Here is a 23,488-nt window from a genome sequence, read left to right as displayed (position 1 = left end):
GTAGGCGAATTCATGACATTCATTAATGCTTCATGAAATTGATACTAAAACTTTGTGTTGTACTAGTAGACTATATTATAAACCTCTTCTGTGTAATATTTCAACTAGACTGTGACTACAAATTAAGACTTTATAGTAGTATTAAGTTTTTTGGCTTGTTCCATATTCTAACTGTGAAGCAATGTATGAATACCATGGAATGTTAATAAATACAATACAATACAATATAATACAAAAATACTCAGCGTTTTTAAGCGCTGTATAGCCTATCACATACAGATTCATCCGCATGTGACACCACGGGACGTACAGAAACTTTGCCTCCCACAGTACGTAAGTCGTAGGCGTGCAAATTCAAGGACGTTATTCGTTGCAAGTATTCAATTCACCTCAGTTCATTCTGAGCTACTTAAGGGATTACTCATTCGTTCGTAATGAAGTGCAAGCTATTGCGTTTATTTCTTTATAATTATATGACAACACTCATGGTATTACCCACTCTTTCATTCGTAGTGTAGTGCAAGCTATCGCGTTTTTCTAATTTTTTAGGATTCTGAAATGATTACGCATATGTACGTAGAGTGGCGCAAGGTATTGACTTTTTTTTTTCTAATTGTCTGAGAATGTTATATAGCGTATTTCATCGATTTTTTGTGGTTTTAAGTTATGCAAAATGTTTTAGAAAATATCCGAGAAGTCATTTTGAACATTCCATAAGAAGAGGTTACAGTAGTCGAGTATATTAGCATAATCTTCGGAGATGTTCAAAATGTACAGACGCAGGAGGATAACACGTTGAATATCTCTTCTATTACAGGTAAAATGCACTTGCATTCAATTTTAAGTTATTTATAAACATTTTCCCCACTGAACAGATTTTAGAAACTAAAGCTACTACAGGGGCCGATTTCACGTTAGGTATGCGAGACGTTTAACAGAAAATGCCAGTGAAGTTATGGTTTGAGGAGAGCATCTTATGTGGTGAACCCTCTACTTGCAATTTATACATACATACATACATACATACATACTTGCCAGATTTACATACATTCGTACATGATTATATTGATACATTACTTTACACGATTATTTCTAGAATGGCTTATTTTTCACATACAGAGTGTCCCATTTATCTTGCTAACCTAAATAAATGATTTGTTAAGTTCAAATGAAAAATAGTTTCAAACAAAAGTTGTTTAAATATAATGGGGAATTAAAACTATGGGCATATATTTTCTTGCAAACTCGTTTATAAATGAGATACGAGTAATGAATTCGTTTATTTAAATGGAAACATATACTGTTACTCAAGGAATCATTTAAGCTCTTGAAGGCTGTTGAAAAATGTATCACAGTATACCATTCTAATACATAAAACATCGTGGGATGTAAAAAATAATATGGAATACTTAGTGTACGTACTTACTGCAAGTTCAAAGTAAAGTAGCGCTTTGTAGTACTTTAGTACATCTACTAGTAAAACAGAAAATTTACATGTCTTGCTCCAAGTGGTGACCATTGGATTAATTGCATAAATACAATCTTTGAATGAATGACTCCATAGATCGTTCTAGTGTTACCTACTGAATGGATGTACAAACATGAGTAATACATTCCTGCTTGTCCTCTGATATTGCTGAAACATTTCGATATACAGCGTCCTTCACAGCTCTCCAAAGAAAAAAGTCTAGTGGCGTAAGGTCAGAAGAACGAGCAGGCCAACTAACTGGTCTACCACGTTCAATCCATCTAACAGGATATTTTCACTACAGATCACGATGTTATGTGTTCTGTGCTGAGCATTATCATGGCAGTACCACATAGGCATTCTGTTTCTCAAATATATGGCCTCTAAAAGATCAGAAAATTTATTCTCGCGTATTGTTTGCCATTTAGGTACTATTAATAAAATTAAGCTCAGTGTTACAAAGCATCATGTTACTTCAACCTTGTAGTAAGTACGTACAATATGAATTCATATTCTTTTTCATACCTCAATATTTTGTTTATTAGAATGGTACATTGTGATATATTTTTGAACAGGCATTAAAGAAGTCTAATGATTCATTAAATAAAATATTCATGTTTGCCATTTAAAGAAATGAAGTCATTACTCGTATGTCTTTAATGAAGAAGGTTATAAGGAAGATATATCATATTAATTACTCATTATACTTACAGAATTTTTGTTTGAAACAACTTTTCATTTGGCACCTGAAAAAAAAAATATTTTGGGTGAGGTAGATAAATGAAACAATCTGCATACGTATGATGAAGGATGGGTGGAGGGGAGAAAAATTCTCTCCGGCACCGGGATTTGAACCCGGGCCTTCAGCTTTAAGTGCTGACGCTCTATCCACTGAGCCACACCGGATTCCCATTCCGATGCCGGATTGAATCCTCTCTCCGCTCCACCCATCCTTCATCATATGATGACGCAGAATTTCTGCATGGAAATATCATATATACTTCGGTACATCGTAATAACTGTATACGTATGTTCATTATTCACGCATATCTCAGTATTTCATAAATTTACTCGTTTCATTATTTAATTACACTGTGCATAAATATTAAGGAATGAGGGGAAGTAATATGGATTTGAAAGGAATTTAATATTACAAAGCAAAGAATGAAAGGTAACAGAAAGTAATGATTGGTGGAATATTAAGAGTTCGAGAAGCTGTAGTAGGAGCAATACGTATAAATAATAAAATGTTGAATTAAGTGAAAGATAAGAGAAACCGCGTAAAGAGGAATAAAAAGAGAATAAATATAACATTGGCAGACTTCATGAAAGACTTGTCTTTAATTTTTCACTTTTAACAAGCTTAATTTTATATTTAACCACAGAAACATAAACCGTAATAAATACGACGCCGAAAGCGTGGAGCAATAAATTATGCTGTCTGGTGCTTTGTCTGTACCCCGCAGTGTGTTGTGTCGTTATAATGGTAGACTAGCAACCCTGTGCATTGAATTAAAGGTCACTTAATTTATTTAGCACTCAGCCTGACACTGGCTAATGTTCGTGAATTAAAGAAAAGCCAGCCCTCATAGAAATACACTTTTTGGGAGTCCGGGAGCAAGGACCAGCTATTACTACTCCTTCAGAGGAGGACAAGGACTGGATCTGTCCATCTACCATTTACCTGGGATGGAATGGTGTGCGCACCCCCCAACGCGCTACAGATTCTCTTGCGCGCCGCCTCCGAACTCCCCTACAGTCTAATTCATCACTTTACCTTTTCATGTAGGTCTTACCGCAGTCCTACGAGCTCAGTGAAGAGCGCGAAATAGAGTGAGAAGTTTATGCATTGTATTACTTTTCAATGTGTAAACTTCACTCAACACTGTATACATATTCGAGATCAAGTTTGGAGATCTTGGTGGCCAGGAAATTATACTGCCTCGACCAGTCCACGGATTAGAAAATTTGGTATTGAGATGATCCCGCACTTGTGTAGATGGTGTGATATCTTATAAACATCTACAATGTTACTATCACAATATTTATTTATTTATTTATTTATTTATCTCTTTATGTATTTATTTATTTATTTTGCTAATAATTGTAACATAAAATGTAATGAAAACAGAATAGTACATTATGCAACGAGCCTATAATGGTAGTAATTAAGACGCAAGTATGTTTGTTTATGAAACTCGCTTGCGCTCGTTTCATAATTTTCATACGACCGTCTTAATTACCATTATAGGCAAGTTTCATACGACTTTTTATGCTCGACCATATTTCTAACTTGAAATTATTCAGAAATATTCATTTTATTTGTATCTGACAGAAGATCGGAAGTGACCTTGTTCATAGCTCGAAATTGTGAGATGTGCGCAGACGCGAAAGTATTGATTTTTTCCGAGGAACAATAATGTCATTGACCTTGTTGTAATGCAGAGAATATATAACCTGGAAATTGATTTAGAATTTAAAAACGAGATGACAAATTGAATTTATTTGAATATTATTTACAATTAACGCTAATTATTATAGTAACAGAATATAACCTTCCGCGACAGTATTGGATTTCCAGCCTCCGTGACGTTTCCCTCGTCTTTCGATTGCATATCCGAGAACAATCGAAAACCTGAACTTTAATGAATAGGTGTACTTTAATGACATACATTAAAGGACTGCAACCAGGTGTATAATTACTACATTTCGGCATGGTCGAGCACAAAAAACTTTAGCTCACCCCTGAAAGAGTAGAACTCGTGCTCAGGAGTGGATTCCTGAATTGAAATTAAGAAGTATATAATACAATTTGTCTTATGTCTACCATGCAGTAAGAATATATAAATTTAAATTTACAATTTTTTTCATTTATAAAATCCATACATAACTTTTTTAATATAATACTAGAACTATTAGAATTGACAAGATTAGGATATTTAAATATAAATTTGTTATATCATATTCTTGGGCCTAAATTACTACTATGATTAAATACTGTAACAATAAACAGCACTATTGTAATAACAATAACACATCTAATAATCAACTGCAGCATTCAAATAGCAAACCATAATACCAAGTCAGCTGTTTACGTAAACAAGTTTCCATGGCCGCCTATATGTACATTGACGGCAGCTCCAAATTCGAGATGCTGTAAATATAAAACTTTACATTCAAACAGTTCTATCTCAATAACCGTTCGGTATAGACCACATATTCATAGGAACGTTTTAGTTGTAAATGATTGATACTATAATCTCCCAGAATATTTATCTTTCCTGCTGGGAAATTCTGAATAACGATAATTTAATTACTATTATGAATGAATTGATGCGAGGATGAATTTTCCAAAACATAGGCCTAGGTTACATGGAAAAATATAAGCTTAAAATACATGTCCGAGATTAATATCATTCATCTGGAAACTACAATGTAACTAGTCTTCAAGTATATATATATATATATATATATATATATATATATATATATATTTAATTTTCATGGAACATATGCTACGTCCCTATGGTTGGTCATACGAGGGGTTCAAAGCAACAGTGGCGTAAATCAGATTTTTTTAAAACTTCAACTTATGGAAGTAAAAAAAAAAAGTGTGACATTTTGTCGTGTATTTCAAGTACCAAAGAACTTTATACTTGCACAAATACCCGCTTAAATTATAATATTTCAACGTACATCTCAATTGCAAAGAACGCAAAAGTTAAAATACTTGTACCTCATCCTTTGCAATTGCTGACATGCGCCACTGTTGCTTTTAATCCCTAATATCATATCCTAAGCTATATAATATTATTAAAGTTACATCATTTAAGACGAATGGCTTTGTTGCAAGTGTCTGAATGTTAAATAAGTTACTTGCATATTTTATAACAATATAAATAAAAAGAAATGTTGTTTAATCAACTGCTCGAAGACAAGTCACAACCTCATAAGTGACGCCAATAAGGCATCGCTCATGAGGGAACTCAGCCAGGAGATAGTGGGGTAACGTGGCCAGTTCCTCTACTCCTGCATTACATACATCGCCGACTAGTAACATATTCGTGATTCAGACTTAAGACGTTACACAAACAATATTATTCTTATTCTGACACATATCGTAAAGTGAGATGTACTGCCTGAAGTAGATGTATATATCAACCATAACCTCAATCAGAGATAAAGGAAAAGATAACCGACGGAAATGAGGACTTTAGAAAACAAGAATGATTGATGTGTATTTATTTATACATAACTGATGAAAACACATGTACTGTACACATCTTTCGCACGAGCTTGTATGGTCATTCGTGCTATAATTATGCATATTTTGTATCTTCAGAAAAAAATTATAGGCCTACTGAATTAAAATAATAAAATAATAAGAATAACAATAATAATAGCCTAGTAATTATTATCATTATCATCATCATCATCCCTATTTTCATTATGATTGTCACAATTACAACAAACTAATTTTGAAGAGTGCACTAGAAAGAATGGTGAACGAGAGAAGAGTTCGGGGTAGAAGAAGATATCAGATGATAGAAGACATTATGATATATGGATCATATGAGGAAACAAAGGGGAAGGCAGAAAATAAGAAATATAGGAGAATTCATGGTTTTCAGTGAAAGACCTGCCCTTGGACAGAACACTGTGAATGAATGATTCCAATTCATACCAAATTTCAATAAATAGTGAAAGTAATAAATACAAATATACAGTTTTAAACAAAAGGACCATATGAATATGTACACATTAAACTAAATATAACAATACAATTAAATTAAATTTCGTAGAAAACACGTAGCCAAACAAACGAACATAATAATTATGTATAATATAATTATACACACGAAAAATGCAATTAAATTTAATTTCGCACCAAACTTTATATAAATAATCCAAATAATAAATATAAATGCAAGGAATAAGAAACCAAACACAAACACACACTTGCTTACTTACTTACTTACTTACTGGTTTTTAAGGAACCCGGAGGTTCATTGCCACCCTCACATAAGCCCGCCATTGGTCCCTATCCTGAGCAAGATTAATCCATTCTCTATCATCATATCCCACCTCCCTCAAATGCATTTTAATGTTATCTTCCCATCTACGTCTCGGCCTCCCTAAAGGTCTTTTTTCCTCCGGCCTCCCAACTAACACTCTATATACATTTCTGGATTCGCCCATACGTGCTACATGTCCTGCCCATCTCAAACGTCTGGATTTAATGTTCCTAATTATGTTAGGTAAAGAATACAATGCGTGCAGTTCTGCGTTGTGTAACTTCCTCCATTCTCCTGTAACTTCATCCCTCTTAGCCCCAAATATTTTCCTAAGCACCTTATTCTCAAACACCCTTAACCTATGTTCCTCTCTCAAAGTGGGAGTCCAAGTTTCACAACCATACAGAACAACCGATAATATAACTGTTTTATAAATTCTAACTTTCAGATTTTTTGACAGCAGACTGGATGATAATAGCTTCTCAACCGAATAATAACACGCATTTCCCATATTTATTCTGTGTATAATTTCGTCCCGAGTATCATTTATATTTGTTACTGTTGCTCCAAGATATTTGAACTTCTCCACCTCTTCAATAGATAAATTTCCAATTTTTATATTTCCATTTCGTACAATATTCTCGTCACGAGACATAATCATATACTTTGTCTTTTCGGGATTTACTTCCAAACCTATCTCTTCACTTGCTTCCAGTAAAATTCCCGCATTTTCACTAATCATTTGTGGATTTTCTCCTAAGATATTCACATCATCCGCATAGACAAGCAGCTGATGTAACCCGTTCAATTCGAAACACAAACACACACATATAGCAAAAACAAAATAGTAAAGAAAAACTTAGTGAAACACAAAAGAAATTAGGGGTTAATGTACCTTATTTGCATTCATACCAATACTTCCCATTGCAACACTAATAAATAACTCTTCCTCTATTCTCGTCTCCGTCCCCGTCGATCAGTTCCACCTTCAGCTGGAAAACATAATGAATGAAGCCTACTAAGGCCTATTTCATGATTACCGGTGACAAAACAACTATAGTTATCCATGGTAATGCGTACTTCGACCGTTTTATCACAGATTTGATCCACGGTAAAATACTAATTTGTGTTGAATTTTTGGTCCAGGGAAAATACTCATCTTGTATTAACTGATTTGTATTAGTACCGTGGCTCGTTATAGCTCAGCTCCGGTACCGACTATGGTTAATATGGCTACTATAATTTTATTACTACTAATACTGCTACGAGTTATTGAGAGAAACCTCGGGCATTCCCGCCAGCTCTGTACTGCAATGGGCTTCTTCCTCATGCATGCATTGTGCTGATCTGCAGATGGGTCGTTGAGCTGTGCATTACACCCAAGCACTCACTGACAATGTCCAGTGCAGGTATACGTAATCCTGCGCTTCCATATTGTACCGATATTATTGGCATTGCCATGCCGTTATAATGCTTGGAAGTCTGATGACGTCATATACAATTGTGCTAATAGGGTAACATGGGGATATCTACATCACTGATGGAAATGGGATAATTTTCAGACAGATGTCTGACGCTGTGTGGAAGCCAGGACTGTCAGGTGGAATCTCACCCATATATCCTGACCGTTGTATCATTGCACCTGACAGCTTTCTGTAATATTGGTAGCGAAAGGGAAGATTCTTTCACTGCAAACCCAACTTTACCCAGTCTTTCCTATTTTCTTTCTGTCCACGCCTGTGGAGTAACTCTTAGCACGTCTAGCCGCGAAACCAGGTGGCCCGGGTTCGATTCCCGGTTGGGACAAGTAACCTGGTTGGGGTTTTTTCTGGGGTTTTCCCTCAACCCAATGTGAGCAAATGCTGGGTAATTTACGGTGTTGGACTCCAGACTCATTTCACCGGCATTATCACCTTCATCTCATTCAGACGCTAAATAACCAAAGCTGTTGATAAAGCGTCGTAAAATAACCTACTAAAATAAAAAATAAAATTCCTATTTTCTGCCCTCATCTTTGTCTCCGCATATGATCCATACATCTTAAATTATTCATTACAGTATATCGCTGTAAAAGTTACTTGAAATTATGTCTGCGAATTTTTGTAGAACTTGCAGTTTAAACAGCAGATTTACAAGAAATTTTTCATACGTTCACATACGAGTAGGCCTTTAAGTCCCCTTGACAGACAGTCAAGAGTAGGCGTCAGTGTAATTAAATTGTGACAGGTATGTATTTATTTACACTGCTAGTGGGCAAACACCCGGTGGCAGTCGTAACTTAATTACACACAATAAAAATAATACACAATACAATTAAAATATACATTAGAAATAATACACAGTGCATTAATAATAATATATATAACAACCTAATTAATAAGTGAACCTAATTTTCTATTATAACCCACATATGTATAGGCCATACATAAGTTTCACATTGATATTGATAACCTTTCGCTTCACTCTCATCTCACTCACTGCACTGGCACTATGACACATTTCACTGACAATTTAGAGTATGAATTACATCACTCTGCGTAGTGTAAGGCGTGACACATCTGGCTTGACTATCCTAACTGAAATTTCAGATTTTATTGAAAAAGTAGTGTAAGTGAATATTTTTCACCATATTTCATACATAAATTTTGCCTCAAATTTGTATTGACAGCAACAGGTTTTAGCCTACATTCCATAATCTTCGCAGTATTTATTTTGAAATGTGGTTTCACCCTATTGTGGAAATTTCTCTTGGTAGGAAATTTCCTAGAAAGGGAAGTGAATGCAACACAACGGATTCAAACACAGATCTAAGTACGACGAGACTTTCTGGAAACTCATAAATTATTTTAATTAATTTCATTGCTGCGAATCGAACAAGATTTCTCTGGTCATTACTGGATAAGTCATCATTTGAGCCACACTCAATGGATGGATGGATGGATGGATGAATAGGTTGGTTATATATAACGATATGCAAAAATAAGACATATTGACAAAAGAAAAACAAGAGAAATACAGTGTAGGAATACATTAAAAAGTTGCAAAATAGTTTGGGAAATCGAATTAAAATCAATAATTACTTCTGAATAGAATGTCCACCCCGAAGCCAAAAATAATAAAATAAAATGAAATAAAATAAAAGTTAGTACTGTAGTAACATTTAATGGGGAAAATTGGGATAACACTTATTTAAATGCTAGCAATGGAATTAAAGTAGTGAAAAATTGACTTGACTCTAATCTCCTGTCCTCAACTGCTAATAAAACTACCTATATTCCATTTTCTTTAACAACGAAGGTTTACCTCCATCTATGAATAATTATCACATAGTAATATTTATAATATTTCATGTAATGAATTAACAAATAATTATTGTAATTTCCCACATCTAACACCTTCCATACAAGTCAAATATTTAGGAATTATTATAGATTAGCATTTACGTTGGGATAAACAAATTGATTTTATGTGTACAAGTATAAGAAAGGCAATTTATAAATATTCATAATACATCGAAATTTTATCGCTAAGGAGGCATTGAGAATAATATTTTTATCTTTGGTACAATCATTAATACAATATGGTATAATAAATTGGGCTGGAGTAGCATTAATTTTATTACACAGAAGATTAATAAAAATTTTTTTGACCAAAAATATGGATTACCCAACAAATTTAATTTATAAAGATTTTAAAGTATTAACTATTGAAGAAATTTATAAATATAGTTTACTAACTTACTACCAAAGAAATCAAATAAAACATAAATCTAATCGACATGAATATCGTACTCGAAGACAAAAGTCTGCTTTCCCATTAATTGAGCCTAAATGTCATAGAAGTGCAGCTCTTAAACATGGTGCTAGTTTCGGCCCAAGACTTTATAATAAAATTACAAATCATTTTCCAAATTTGAAATATTTTAAAATTGAAGCTTTAAAAAAAGAAATTTATAAAATTATTCATGATATATAATATTAACAAATGTACTTTTTTACCTTTTTATTTCTGTCGACTATATTCATGTTTTTTATTGAAATCACTGGCTTCTGTCTGATTGTCAATTTATATTAAATGTGTGTTTTTTCTCTCTTTTTCTCGTCCTTTTTTTCTCTTTTGTGTTATTTATCGATTTGAATTAAGTTAATTACTGTATTTAGCAAACTGTCTTTGTAAATTTTATGTTATATTATTGATCAAGACCACACCGTACACGAGCCTGGCTCTTACGGTGGTGGCTAGAAACATTTTTGTTTTATAATTTTAATTTGTACTCACTACCTAGCTAGTTAAATAACCGTTAAATGTTAAATTCCGACATATCTACAACAGGAGAAGTGTTGTGTCTCCAGTAGAAAATTGTACAAACAAAACAAGTCAACCACACCAAATAATATAACGAACAAGAGAATATACAATCAAAAGCCTATAAAGAAATGTGTTACACTATTATATACACTCTTCACATCTCATGTTACACTATTATATACATTCTTCACAATTAGCATTTTCAACATTTCTTGTATATTCTGTAATTATAAACCACATTAATTGCACTCGTTACTTCATGATTAAAACTTAATGAACTGGCTCTGTATCGTACTGCATTTTCATTACAAAAATACTGTACACACACTATAACTCACTGCATGTACACAACTGCACACTGCGCATTCACTACTTCCTACTAAACATCAGTTTAGATCTAACTCATTTCTCGAACATTAAATCACTGAACTGACTCATTACCTAACTGCACTTTCACTACAACACACTGCACACACACTCACTTAATACACTTTCACTATTGTCTTCTGCGCACCCGCTATAACTCACTCACTTTAAGGAGAGCGCCTTTGTCCACTGTGTGGAGAAAAGGACTCCTGGACACATATTTTATTACAGTGTGTCGAATTGGAACATATCCGGAAAAAATATCTATCACCCTCGATGCTAAGTCAGATTAGGAGTCGCTTGCATGTCTTGACCTCATGGGGAATAGAGAATGGGAACAAAAGACTGGATTGAAGGCAAGACAGATCAGAACTCCAGCTGTTGAAGTTTGTGATGCGATCTGACGAAGGGATACTCAATTATACACTTTTATGCCTCTTTAGGTTAGGATATATTATGTAATGTGTTTTGTTTGTGCCCTTTTTATTTTAATCTGTGTGTTCTTTTGGAGAGTGTTTGGATCTAACTATAGGTGAGGGGGTGAAACCTACAAAGTAGGACTTGTTTTAGGTACAAAGCACGTACGGTCAGAAGACCTGTGCATTGGATTTAAGAGATAATTATGATAATATAACATCTGTATGTATATTTTAACTCAATAAATCCATCTATCTATCTTAACTCACTCGCTTTCTCTATACTGTAAATACAGTATAACGCATCGCAAGCATATTGTACTACCGTCTATTAGTAAAGTACTTAAGCCTATTAAAAATATTTGTTGGTATTGGTAACACATTCAGTAAGATTCAGTTAGAACACTCCAGTTCCTGATTAGTATGGTGGAGGATACTACAAATTGTTCAGGAAAGCAAAAAAAGTATTGCTTCAAATAATAAAACGAAATCAAATATATAACACAAGAAAATGGATACAACCCTAACATAATAAGAAAGACAAAACATCATCACAAAAAACATAAGAATACAACACAAATACAAGAACACAAAAAATACATCACACTAACATACGAAAAAAAACACACACAAGATTGCAACCTCATTGAAGAAATTAAATTACAACATCACATACAGAACAAATAATACTTTACAAAAGCATCTCAACACACAAACAACACAAACAAACAAATACAACCACACAGACTTACATAAACTCAAATGCAACACCTGCAAATACTTCTACATAGGACAGATAGGGAAATCATTTCAAACACGTTACAAAGAACACATCACAGCCATAACAAAACTACAAAACACTTCCACATATGCAGAACACATTACAAATGCTAACCGCACCTACAGAGGCATAAACACAGACATGGAAAGTCTACATATTCAACCAAAAATCCAGAAACTAAACACACTAGAACAATACGAAATATATAGACACACAAAAACATATCCAAATGAAATTCTCAAAACACAACTCAATTTCAGAACATACATTCTTTGACTCCGCATTACACTACACAAACATACCCCCAAAGGAAACACAAACAATAGGCGCCAAGATCAGTAATTGTAATATTGTAAAATGTTGACATGTTCCACATCTTAAAGCTTCATTGCTCATGTAAGATCTATGGAATAAAATAAATGAATGAATGAATGAATGAATGAACCAGTTCTGAAGATGGCCCATAACAGGCTGAAACTAGTTTACCTGGTACTGTAATATTTAATATGCGAAAGATATAAAGGGTGAGTTTTAAGTCCACCGATAAACTTCAGGGGGTGTTTCCTGACTGAAAATGGAGCACAAAAGTTCATATCACCTTGTTTACGGAAATGCATACATAGTTTCCACGGTATATGGCACTGACGACATTCTCTCATAAATTGCAGTGTGTGTTTTGTATGTTGCAGATAGTGTGATTTAAGCAACGTAGAAGCACAATGGTCCGGTATTCATTCCAGGTGGGTGGTGCTGTCTGTCAGGGTACGTAGCTCGGTACATCCGTGCTACCTCTCGACCGTTTCCACCTGCTTGGCCATACATGAACACCATCTCGGCTTGTTCCTGGAATGAATACCGGGCCATTGTGCTTCTACGTTGCTTAAATCACAATATCTGCAACACTAAACGCACACTGCAAATTATGAGAGAATGTCGTCAGTGCCACCTACCGTGGAAATTATATAATTCCGGACACAAGGTGATATGAACTTTTGTGCTCCATTTTCAGTCAGAAATCACCCCCTGAAGTTTGCCGGTGAATTAAAACTCATTCTGTATAATACATATTCCGGAGATGTTTCATTGGCCACAAAGTTAGAGGAATGTCACGTAAGAAGCAAAATGATTGTTACCTGAATCTACACTAAACTCTCATTGGTGCGAAAAGCCCGTTTTGGTATGACAGGACTCCAAACAATAGAAAGTTTTGGAATAACACTCAGTTTTCAACATAAAAATAACGGGCAAATAGACAGTGGTTGTCAGCACTCTCTGAAATGGTAGAGTGCATGGAGGGTAACGAACTCCGCTCCGTCCTACACAAGGGATAGAGAGACAGCATACCCGCCAGCAGCCACGAATGCACGCTAGGGCTGTGTCTTGTCCGCGGGTAAGAGAAGCTAGCCCGAGAGTGCAGTGTTCTGATGACCGCTGGTTTAGACGAATAAACAGTGTGCCATGTGATGCGCTAATCCCTTAAGTAGTGTATTATTACAGGAACTCAATTTCTTTTAAAAAGTACATATAGCCTGTTTTGAAATGGATCGTCTCAACTATTCCTTTCCCTTCTGCAGGGGTCTGATTGGATTCGTGCTGACTGGCCTGGCCATCGCCTGGTGCAGCCTCTCCGCTTCGAAGCTCTTCGTTACAGCTTACTCCATGGATCATCAGCAGCCGCTTGTGGCCTACCCCTGCGCTCTGCTGTATGGGGTCTTCGCCCTTATCACTATATTTTAGATGTTGTCTGGTGTTTGGTATTAGTAAATGCACAGTTTTAGCTTATCCTGCAATAATTCAGTAGCAGTAAAAAAATTGGTTTTCTTTAAAATTCACACATTTTACTTATATTTAATATTGATATTGATCCATTACGAAACATTAAATGATTTCAATACCTGGTATTCAAATGGTAAGTGAACAAAGATGGTTTGCTAAATATATAAAAAATATCCTATATATCATATATTGAAAAGGATATAGCTTTCGATTTGTGGAATGTTTTCATTACAAGTAGAAATATTTTTATGAGTTTAATTGAATGTAAGAGAAACGTTTATTCATTGTTATACAACTTGTCATAATGCAGTGACAAATTACCGGAAAAGCTGTTATTTTTATTGTAATATTATATTGATATACTCCGTAATTCAAAATGATGGGAACACTATTCCATTCTTATTATAAAGTAAGTAATAATATTACAATGACATGAAGTTCAGCATTTCTTAGCAAAACTCTGAAAGTATGTATTTTACTGACGCGATGAATCTGTTTCATACTTGCGTCACCAGGGGAGACAGTGTGACAAAATAATGATTCCATAAAGCATGTGGTTATGCCTTCTGCAGTTGGCGAAGACATGTTCAGCAACAAAGGTGCATACATTGTTCTAATAGGATGGCACTCAGCTCATTTCCATAACGAATTCTCATTTATTTCAATAAACATCTGCAGCCTGAATTGACCTACCTCGCTTGGCCTCCCAGGTCACCAGAACTGATTCTATGTCGCTTCTTTCATTACGTGTAAGTTTATGAGCTTCTGCTACAAAACTTTCAGCATTTAAGAAAAATAATTACTGCTGTATTTATATCCATAAATAAGCTTACGTCGGAAAGTGTGGTAAGAATTTGATTACCGTATTTCTGTAAGAATGTCCGAGTTCTCATATTGAGTGTGCCTGAGGTACCAAATAAATTTCTTTGAAAGTTTCGATAACAAGTTGATGAACACCATGTTATGGCATCATTATTAATTACTTTGCAATATGCACATGAATATTTTCCATTATTATGAATCACCATGTAGGAGTATTTTTCAGATAGAAACAAACTAAAACTTAAAAAACGACAGCTAAATATGTTTTTGAGAAAAATATACCAATTTTTTTAGCAAATATAGTCTGTAAAGCTAATATTCTCGATAAACAGTCAAAATTTATATATTTTGATCCAGTCAATTAAAACATCAAAATTAACTTTTCTCAGTCTATGGATTTGTTCGGGTCAAATTCCAGATGTAACTACACAGAATCTGAAGATAATTTTAAGAATTTCTATGATCCTGATTTATTTCAAAGTCCTGCATAATAAACATTCCAAATCTAACAGCAACCACTTTGAAGAATACAATTTTTTCTTTAAATATGTCGCTATAATTTTGTTATTTTCCCTCTACACTTCAAAATGTAGATCCTTCCCTCTGTCGTGGATTCTCTCTGGCTTCTTCTTTGTTTCATTTTTTAGCTTTCTTATAGTTGTTTCGCTAATTTTTCAAGTATTGTAGTTCATTCCACGTTATAATTCGTCAAAAGTCTCCAGATAAATTATTTCAAGGCAAAATTGACTAGTCAAAATTTTTTAGTATTTCGAGGCAGGTGTCTCTAAGCGAGAATTTCTCCAATAACAACATATAATATGACTGCGTAGGACAACTTAGGACGCAATATAGCTATTTCTCGAACAAAATCAGGACTATAAATGAAAATATATGAGCAGATTTTGTAGCGAATAATATGTCACGACTTAAAAAAAAGTGATTCTGTTAAATACGTTTGTAATTATTTCACATGTCATATAGGCTACTTCGATCAACGTATCACATTGTGTTATGTAAGTACCGGTAATATAAATCAGAATTTAAAAAAATTATTCTTTCATAATAAAAATATACTTTTATTGTCTAGAAGTGATAATTTTGTGGTGCTAAGTTTTCAGAATATTAACGTTGTATTTGAGTTTCCGTACTTAATAACATAACGTTTATAGAATTGTTAAATATTTTTACTTTTATTGATCGTTTTTCTCAAAATATTATATTTTTTGTACAAATGTGAACACTGCTACTGAATTTATTAAATAATATTGTAGCACTATTGTAGTAGAACGCATTTTTATTGTCTTAAACAATATATTAATAAGGTGATGGCTTTCAGATAATTTTAGATAAGCAAATATTATGTAATTTTAATGTGTGACTTAGTAAAACGTTGTACTTTGAATGTACACTATCTTTTACTAATATATGTATCATTTATGTCATTATTGAAAGATATCATCAATAAAGAGGAAGAGTAGGCGGAGGAAATTATATACATAATGTTTCTGTTACTGCCTTGTAGTTGCAAAAATTGTTATTTTTTACTCTTAAATTTCATAACGGCCAAAATTATCAACTACTTTCGGAAATGAAATTGTTCTTTAATGATATCCGTATTGGAGTTTAAAACCACTGTGATTAATGTAAGATTTCACTCGTTTCGAGAGTTGGATCTACTTTCCTCTGCAGGTGATGAACAAGGAAAACATAAGGAGGATAATCCAGTCAAGTGGAGTTAGCATTTCTTAACGACTCCAAAGAGCACGAGCATTTGCAGCTAATTATTTTTAAAATGTGCTAGAACTAAATGGTATGACTCAAATATTAAAGAACATAATAAGCCATTTAAACTTTTTTTTATTTGGCTCATTTACACAATTAAAGTTATTAACCATTTCTGACCCGAATTTATTTTTGATTTTCCACAATTAAGAGTGCACAAGGTCATAGGGACACCCTGGAGGAAGAAGCAATCCTCCTCTTAATAACAGCCAATTATCCGAACGCCAAAAATCGGATTGAAAATTATCAGGAATGATTTTCAGGAAATTTAGACATTATTTATTCAGTGATAGAAAATACTTAGCTTTGCTCCAAAAGACTACGCTGTAAATTGCAGAAGGTATTCACTCCCGTCCGGTTGTTTTTTGCGGTTGCTCGACGCAGAGCAATGACCTTGGCGCTCCCCTCCGCCAACCCTTCTTTCCGTCAGAACAGTGTGATTTATGACTCTCGACCCAGTTACTGCTGTGTTGTGTAGGTGAATTTTACAAAAGCCCTGTATTTGAAGGACTGTTGCTACATGATCGCCGTTTCTTGGAATTTAGTGAAAACCAACACTTCGAGAAGGTTCTGGAATAAACTTAAAGGAAGGAAGAAACTGCACTTTTACAATACAATAACATGTTGCTATACTCCGTTTCTGGAATCTGTAGAGTATAAAAGCAGAAACAAGTCCTTCGCGCAAGTGATAAATGTAGGGAGCTAGTCTAATGACCGCTCTGGGTGGAGGCATTGCTTGAAGACGAGCGTCTAAAATGCTATACCCTATTTTTTTTTTTTTCCATGGAGTGCAGTTTCATAGAAATGACTTTCCCGACAGACCTTCTACTCTCCCTACTAATTGGTTGTCATAAATAAATGTCTTCCTTACTCTGACGGAAATCTTGTCTTCTCTTGTCAGCAACCAGTCACAACCCTCGTTCAGAAGAATTGACAGGTACCCGTCAAATCCACGTGGAGGCAGAGTTGCCGCATCTTTTCCGAATTCCAAGAATCCCGTCAGTTTCACTGCATAATTTCGAGGGTCACCAGGATTGTGGCAACTGTGCAATGTTGGGACGAGGGGACAGGATGGAATTGTCAGACTTGTTTGTGTAGGAAGTCATAAATCTGTAAATGGGTGTTCAAAGGAGCCACCGAATTGCACTCCTTGAAATAAAATAAGGTATAGCCAACCTATCACTTTCTCCACGCGCATCTTACTCCTTAGCGGCCGTTAGCCGAAGCAACCCGGAACACACTCCCGCACTGATAGGCTCCGCCCATGTGCTTGCCATCGGCTCCACCCAAATGCATCGGCTTACTTTACAGATTTCAGAAACGAAGTGTAGACTGATTGTCATGTCTGACCCATTTATCCGGATTTCTTCATATTCTGATCATGCCAATCCTCAGTTAGTTCGTTTAATTAAGAGCTCTAATGTATTTTGGCGAGATGAGTTTGATTTCATTAATTGTGAAGTTCGAGACAACCTCCCAAAAATAATTAGATAATCAGCGCAATCTGAAAACGAACCCACGTCCTAGCTCGGCTTCGGGGTGCAAGTCCTACTCGACATCCTTAGACCATGCCAATAGGGATATCCTGAACTAGCACCAACAGATACCGCACCTGTACTTTGAGGGATGCGCTTTGCGTGTGCATTTGTTTTCCGGTATATAAACATTGAGGATTTACGTAGTGTATTAGTACAATAAATACTCTTAAAAACAACTGAAAATGCCAAATTTTTGTTGTGTTCCTATATTTAAAAACCAGGGAAAGCCTTTTTTCTTCATTCAGGTCCCGAAATATTCTGAATATATGCTTTAAACCTTAAAAAAAAAAAATTACCAATTAAATTGCGCCTCGAAACAAAATTAAACAAACATAACTACTTCAATTAAGGAATTGCTGGCTACAGATTCATATTGGAGGAGGGGAAATAAAAATTAATAAAAACATATGCAACGTCAACAGCAAACTATGTTAGCTTAGCTTAGATTATATTCAGTACTTCTAGAAGTCTCCGTTTACACCTGCAGTAAACTCTCGATTAACTGGGATGTTTATTATCCAGGACGATCCATAGTGATATCCATTTCGTAAAAAATGTTTTTAATGTGTTGTAGACAAATTAAAACCACGTTTTTACTTCAAATTTTCAAAATCATCCTACATAGTATTGAAAACTGCATGTTCTTAACATACAAAACACAGGAATAATCGTGATACTACTGCGATCATATTATATAATCTTATCAAACATTGCATTTGGTCTTCCTGCAACTAGAGAAAAAAAATATGAGGAATTAAATCTCGATAGTCCCTTCCCTATAAAAAAACACACATTGGTGGCTGCATATCCTGTTTTTACAATACTAATGATTAAAGAAGTAATATTCATCTTCGACAAAGTTCCTATTTTTTTATTTCTGCACCTCGTTCTCAAAGTTCTGGTTTATGTTCATGAATATTCAATTTACTCGTATCTATATTCTGCATACTGCAGATTTCTCCATCCATCGCTCAGTATTGTGCAAGCTTATGCTATTATTTATTGTAAATTAAATTAAATTATGATGTAAGAAAATACTGAATTATATTAAAATATACTAGGTTATGCAAAATAATTATAAATATAATTTGACACGCACAGAAAACCAACAAGCGGGAGAACGTAATCAACTGTAGCATATGACATAATATAGCCATACGACATGTTGTGCCGCATGGAACGCTCCTGCCATCTAACGGTAAAACTTCGTATAAGATGTCCCTATTGTATCATACAACCTTTGAGGACTAACCGTGTTTTACACGAGAGATTTCCGTCACATAGACGCATTGTTTTGAACTTATCTAGAGAGCTCTGTCCACCCCATTAAACTGTGTGGTAAGAACCCTTACCAGGTATTACCCATCAGGTAAATAGGACCTTGAGCTCACGAGGGCTGGATCGATAAGCTCTCTAGTGGGATTGTCTCGAAGAGAGTTCTTACACGTTGTCCGGGTTTAATAATGTACATAATAAAAGGACCTTTGCGCACATTTGTGTTAGAAATGAGTAGTTGCTGTGATGTCTACCTGGACTATAGCATCAACCTATCACGTCGGCGGTCCGCGTTCGATTTCCGAAGAGGCCTGCGGCTTTTAATTTAAAAAATCCGTACTGACACTAATGGAGGACAAGGCAGTACTTGCAGTTGGGGTTTTATCGAGGTTATCCCGTCCTTTCATTATAGCCATTAGCATCAATCCGTCCGATCTACTTTCCGTTGTCATATATATATATATATATATATATATATATATATATATATATATTGGGGCGGAATGGGGCCATCTAGAGATGTGTACAGTTCTTTACATGGAATCTAGATAATAGCGAACCTTAACATAGTCGAATGGCGTGGAAAAGAATGTGCTAGCATAAATTTCACTGGTTTAACCGTAGCGCTAAGGGTTTATTCCCTCCTTCAGCATTATGTAATGACTAGACTTCGTGGAATTGCCACGAGAATCGCAAGGTTTACTACGCACGCGGTATAGACTGTATGAGAAAGGGGCGTGCAAAGGATTGAGTATACCTCTGATGTAAACACTGAGCAGTATACTGCGGTTACAATAAAACATGTATCCTGCATTCAAGAAATATAATGAATGATCATTGAAGTAGGAAATGTCTAGGCCTACATATGTAAATACACAATTATTTTATAGTGAGATATATTAACTCTTAAAATTTAATGTAAGATGCATCATTCTTGAATATGTGCATTGCAGTGAAGAGTTACGTACATTTTGAGCGACTGCAAAGTAATCTCCTCCGATGGTCACTTAAACAGTTTTTATATTGGGAAATGTACGTTCAACATCACACGATGTAATACGTGCATATTTGAAGAACGGAAAGTCACTACTTTTTAGTACACCAACTTCAGACGTCTTGTCGTGACCTGATAGTACATCATTTATAATACGAAGTTGTGAATAGGCAGAATTTTTAGCAATAATATTTCTCAACTTACATTTCACTTTTTCTGAAATTAGTGAATTGTTATTTTGGATAACGGTTTGTGATACTTTATCCACTATATTAAGGGCTTCTGAGAGTTGTAGTTTAGACGATTCTAACAGGGTGATGCTTTTGGGCACGATTTTTAAATTAGAGTCAGTGAACACAATATCTTCCAACAGCTGTTCAGAAGGCAATGATTTTACAGCTGCAACAGCGGAACTGTCTGTGCTATCCAATGCATCAATTACCTCCATTATTTTACTGTAATGTTCTGCATAATTCTTGTCTGCACTGAACAAATGTTAAGCTTTGACTATTCCAACCACAGTAATGCAAAAACAAGTGCTTACATAGGTATACATTAGCTGTAGCTGCTCTATCTATTTGGACCGGTCACAACTCTTAACATGAACTGCTTATACTACGAGACCGGGCGGTCGCTCACCTCCTCTATACTACCGTACATCGGCAACCTGATAGCATGCTGTGTGTGGCAATTCAACGAAGTCTAGTAATGACAGTAATAGTAATAATAATAATGATCATTATTATCATACTAATACTATACAAAGGAAACAAAAGATAGATCCAAAACCTACATCAACACGTAAACAAAATACACCCAAAGCTACACTACACATTAGAAATTGAAAACAACAAGTCCATAAATTTTCTAGATATTACAATAACGAAAGTCTACAACAAACACAAATTCAAAGTATACAGAAAACCAACAACAACAACACACATACACAACACATCCAATCACCCAACACAACACAAACAAGCTACATTCCGAACAATGGCACACAGACTACTCAACATAGGCCTACCAATGAACCAACATGATTACAAAGAAGAGCTAAACGCAATCAAATACGTAGCACAAGAAAACGGATACAACCCCAACATAATAGACAACATAATACGAAGGACAAAACATAATCACAAAAAACTTAAGAATACAACACAAACACAAGAACACAAATATATCACACTAACGTACGAAAACAAAAACACACACAAGAGTTCAACCTCATTCAAGAAATTAAATTACAACATCGCATACAGAACAAATAATACTCTACAAAAACATCTCAACACACATACAACACAAACAAACGAATACAACCACATAGACGTATACAAACTCAAATGTAACACCTGCAACAACTTCTACATAGGACAGACAGGCAGATCATTTCCAAGACGTTACAAAGAACATATCACAGCCATAACTAAATTACAATTAACACAATATTTTTTTTAATATTTAATATAAGATGGTTTTTTTTTTGTTTTATCTTGCACTTGCGACTAGTTTTGTGCAAGACTCAACTCATTTTAGTATGTTGTTACAATTTGTTCACTTGTCTAAGTTGTACTTCACGTTTCAATCTGCAATGTGCAGCTAGCATATATAAATCTTCCCTTGTTCTAGTATCTTCCATTCCTCTTCCGCTACAGAAATACTTATATAGTTCGTATGAGCTCTCTCTCGTTGGTAAGCCTTCATTTCTTAATTTTATTTCATAGTATTCTTTTGTCGTACCTTCGGAAGTATTAAATTTAGAAATACAAAATATAGCTAAGTAGTTTCTAACCAAGTCAAAAATGTTATTTTCGGTGAGTCTAAAAAATGTCTGCCTGCCAAAATTGAATTTACTTATTAGCTCAGTAACTTTACTTTCATTTGATAATTCCTTCCTTTTATTTTTTATTTTAGCGATTTTCCCCGGTATTTTGGTTTCAGTGTATTTGTTCATTATTAAGAGATGCTGGCTTTCCTCCAATTTCTCCATACTGCAACACTGGATACTTTCATCCCTGTATAATTATACATCTATAACATAAAAACGAACGTGTAATAGTAATATACGTTACAAGAGCGGTATGTTGACGTTTTCATGTTCGAGGAAATGATTTAAAAAGCGAAACGTAGTTGAGCTTTTTTAATTTCCGAGAACATGAAAACAAACATACCGCTCGTGTATCGTACATTATTTTGTGCGAAGATCGTTTATTACATACCTGAAAGACGAATTTCTAATTAGTTGCAATGAAATCTCCATCTTGGTTTCTGTTTAATGACGGCAACTTTAGAAAACAAAAATATCTATACTCCAACAGGCCGTGATATGCGTCTGTCCTTTTTTTCCCCCAGTCTATGAATGCGAACTTAAAACAAACGGTAAGGTTATGTAATGATTTATTTTTTCATTTTAATATTTTAACAATATTATGTATATAACATATTGCAGTAATAACATTGGCATCTGGAGTCTTGTTGATTTTTTCACGGCTTCCTTAATGTTACTTGTATCAGGAACACAATAGCTTTCGTGGAGTAGTAGACTTTACTTAATTTTTGCAAATATTTAAAAACAATAATTAACAGTGCAATTTAGGTGAAATTGCAGTGGTAAATTTCCAATTTATAATCATTACTATGTTAAACGTCTCTAAAAATAACATGTTAAAAGCCTAAAGCAGTAAAATGAATGTCGCGCTTAAGCGGTAAGAAGAGGGAAATTGTTATGTGTGTTACGTTGGGAATACTGAATGTGGTATTTCACACTTACCGCGTATTGGTTCTGTGCGGAAAACAAGCAAATACGCACGATCTCGCATAAATATATTTGTCTAATTATTATTTTTTTCTTCATTCAATTCTAGCTATTTAATTTATTCTTTCCATTCTAATTATTTTAACCAAAGTAGATATAGACGTAATTGCTTTTGTAACTTTGTGT

At 34.5% G+C, this 23,488-nt stretch overlaps 1 protein-coding gene across 1 annotated transcript in view; it reads left to right on the top strand.

Annotated features, from left to right (window-relative positions):
* The window catches only part of LOC138703093 (protein YIPF5-like), a 432,888-nt gene extending 416,467 nt beyond the window's left edge, over nt 1–16,421 (top strand). The window contains exon 4 of the mRNA XM_069830677.1: nt 13,929–16,421. Coding sequence (XP_069686778.1) covers nt 13,929–14,091 — 163 coding nt within the window. The 3' untranslated portion in view covers nt 14,092–16,421. The remainder of the gene's footprint in view (nt 1–13,928) is intronic.
* Nucleotides 16,422–23,488: the final 7,067 nt, after the last annotated feature.

The sequence above is a fragment of the Periplaneta americana genome, chromosome 7 (genome assembly GCF_040183065.1).
Source record: "Periplaneta americana isolate PAMFEO1 chromosome 7, P.americana_PAMFEO1_priV1, whole genome shotgun sequence".
Lineage (NCBI taxonomy): Eukaryota > Metazoa > Arthropoda > Insecta > Blattodea > Blattidae > Periplaneta > Periplaneta americana.
The sequence above is the reverse complement of the archived record's forward strand: the minus strand, read 5'-3'. Positions and strand labels throughout refer to the sequence as shown.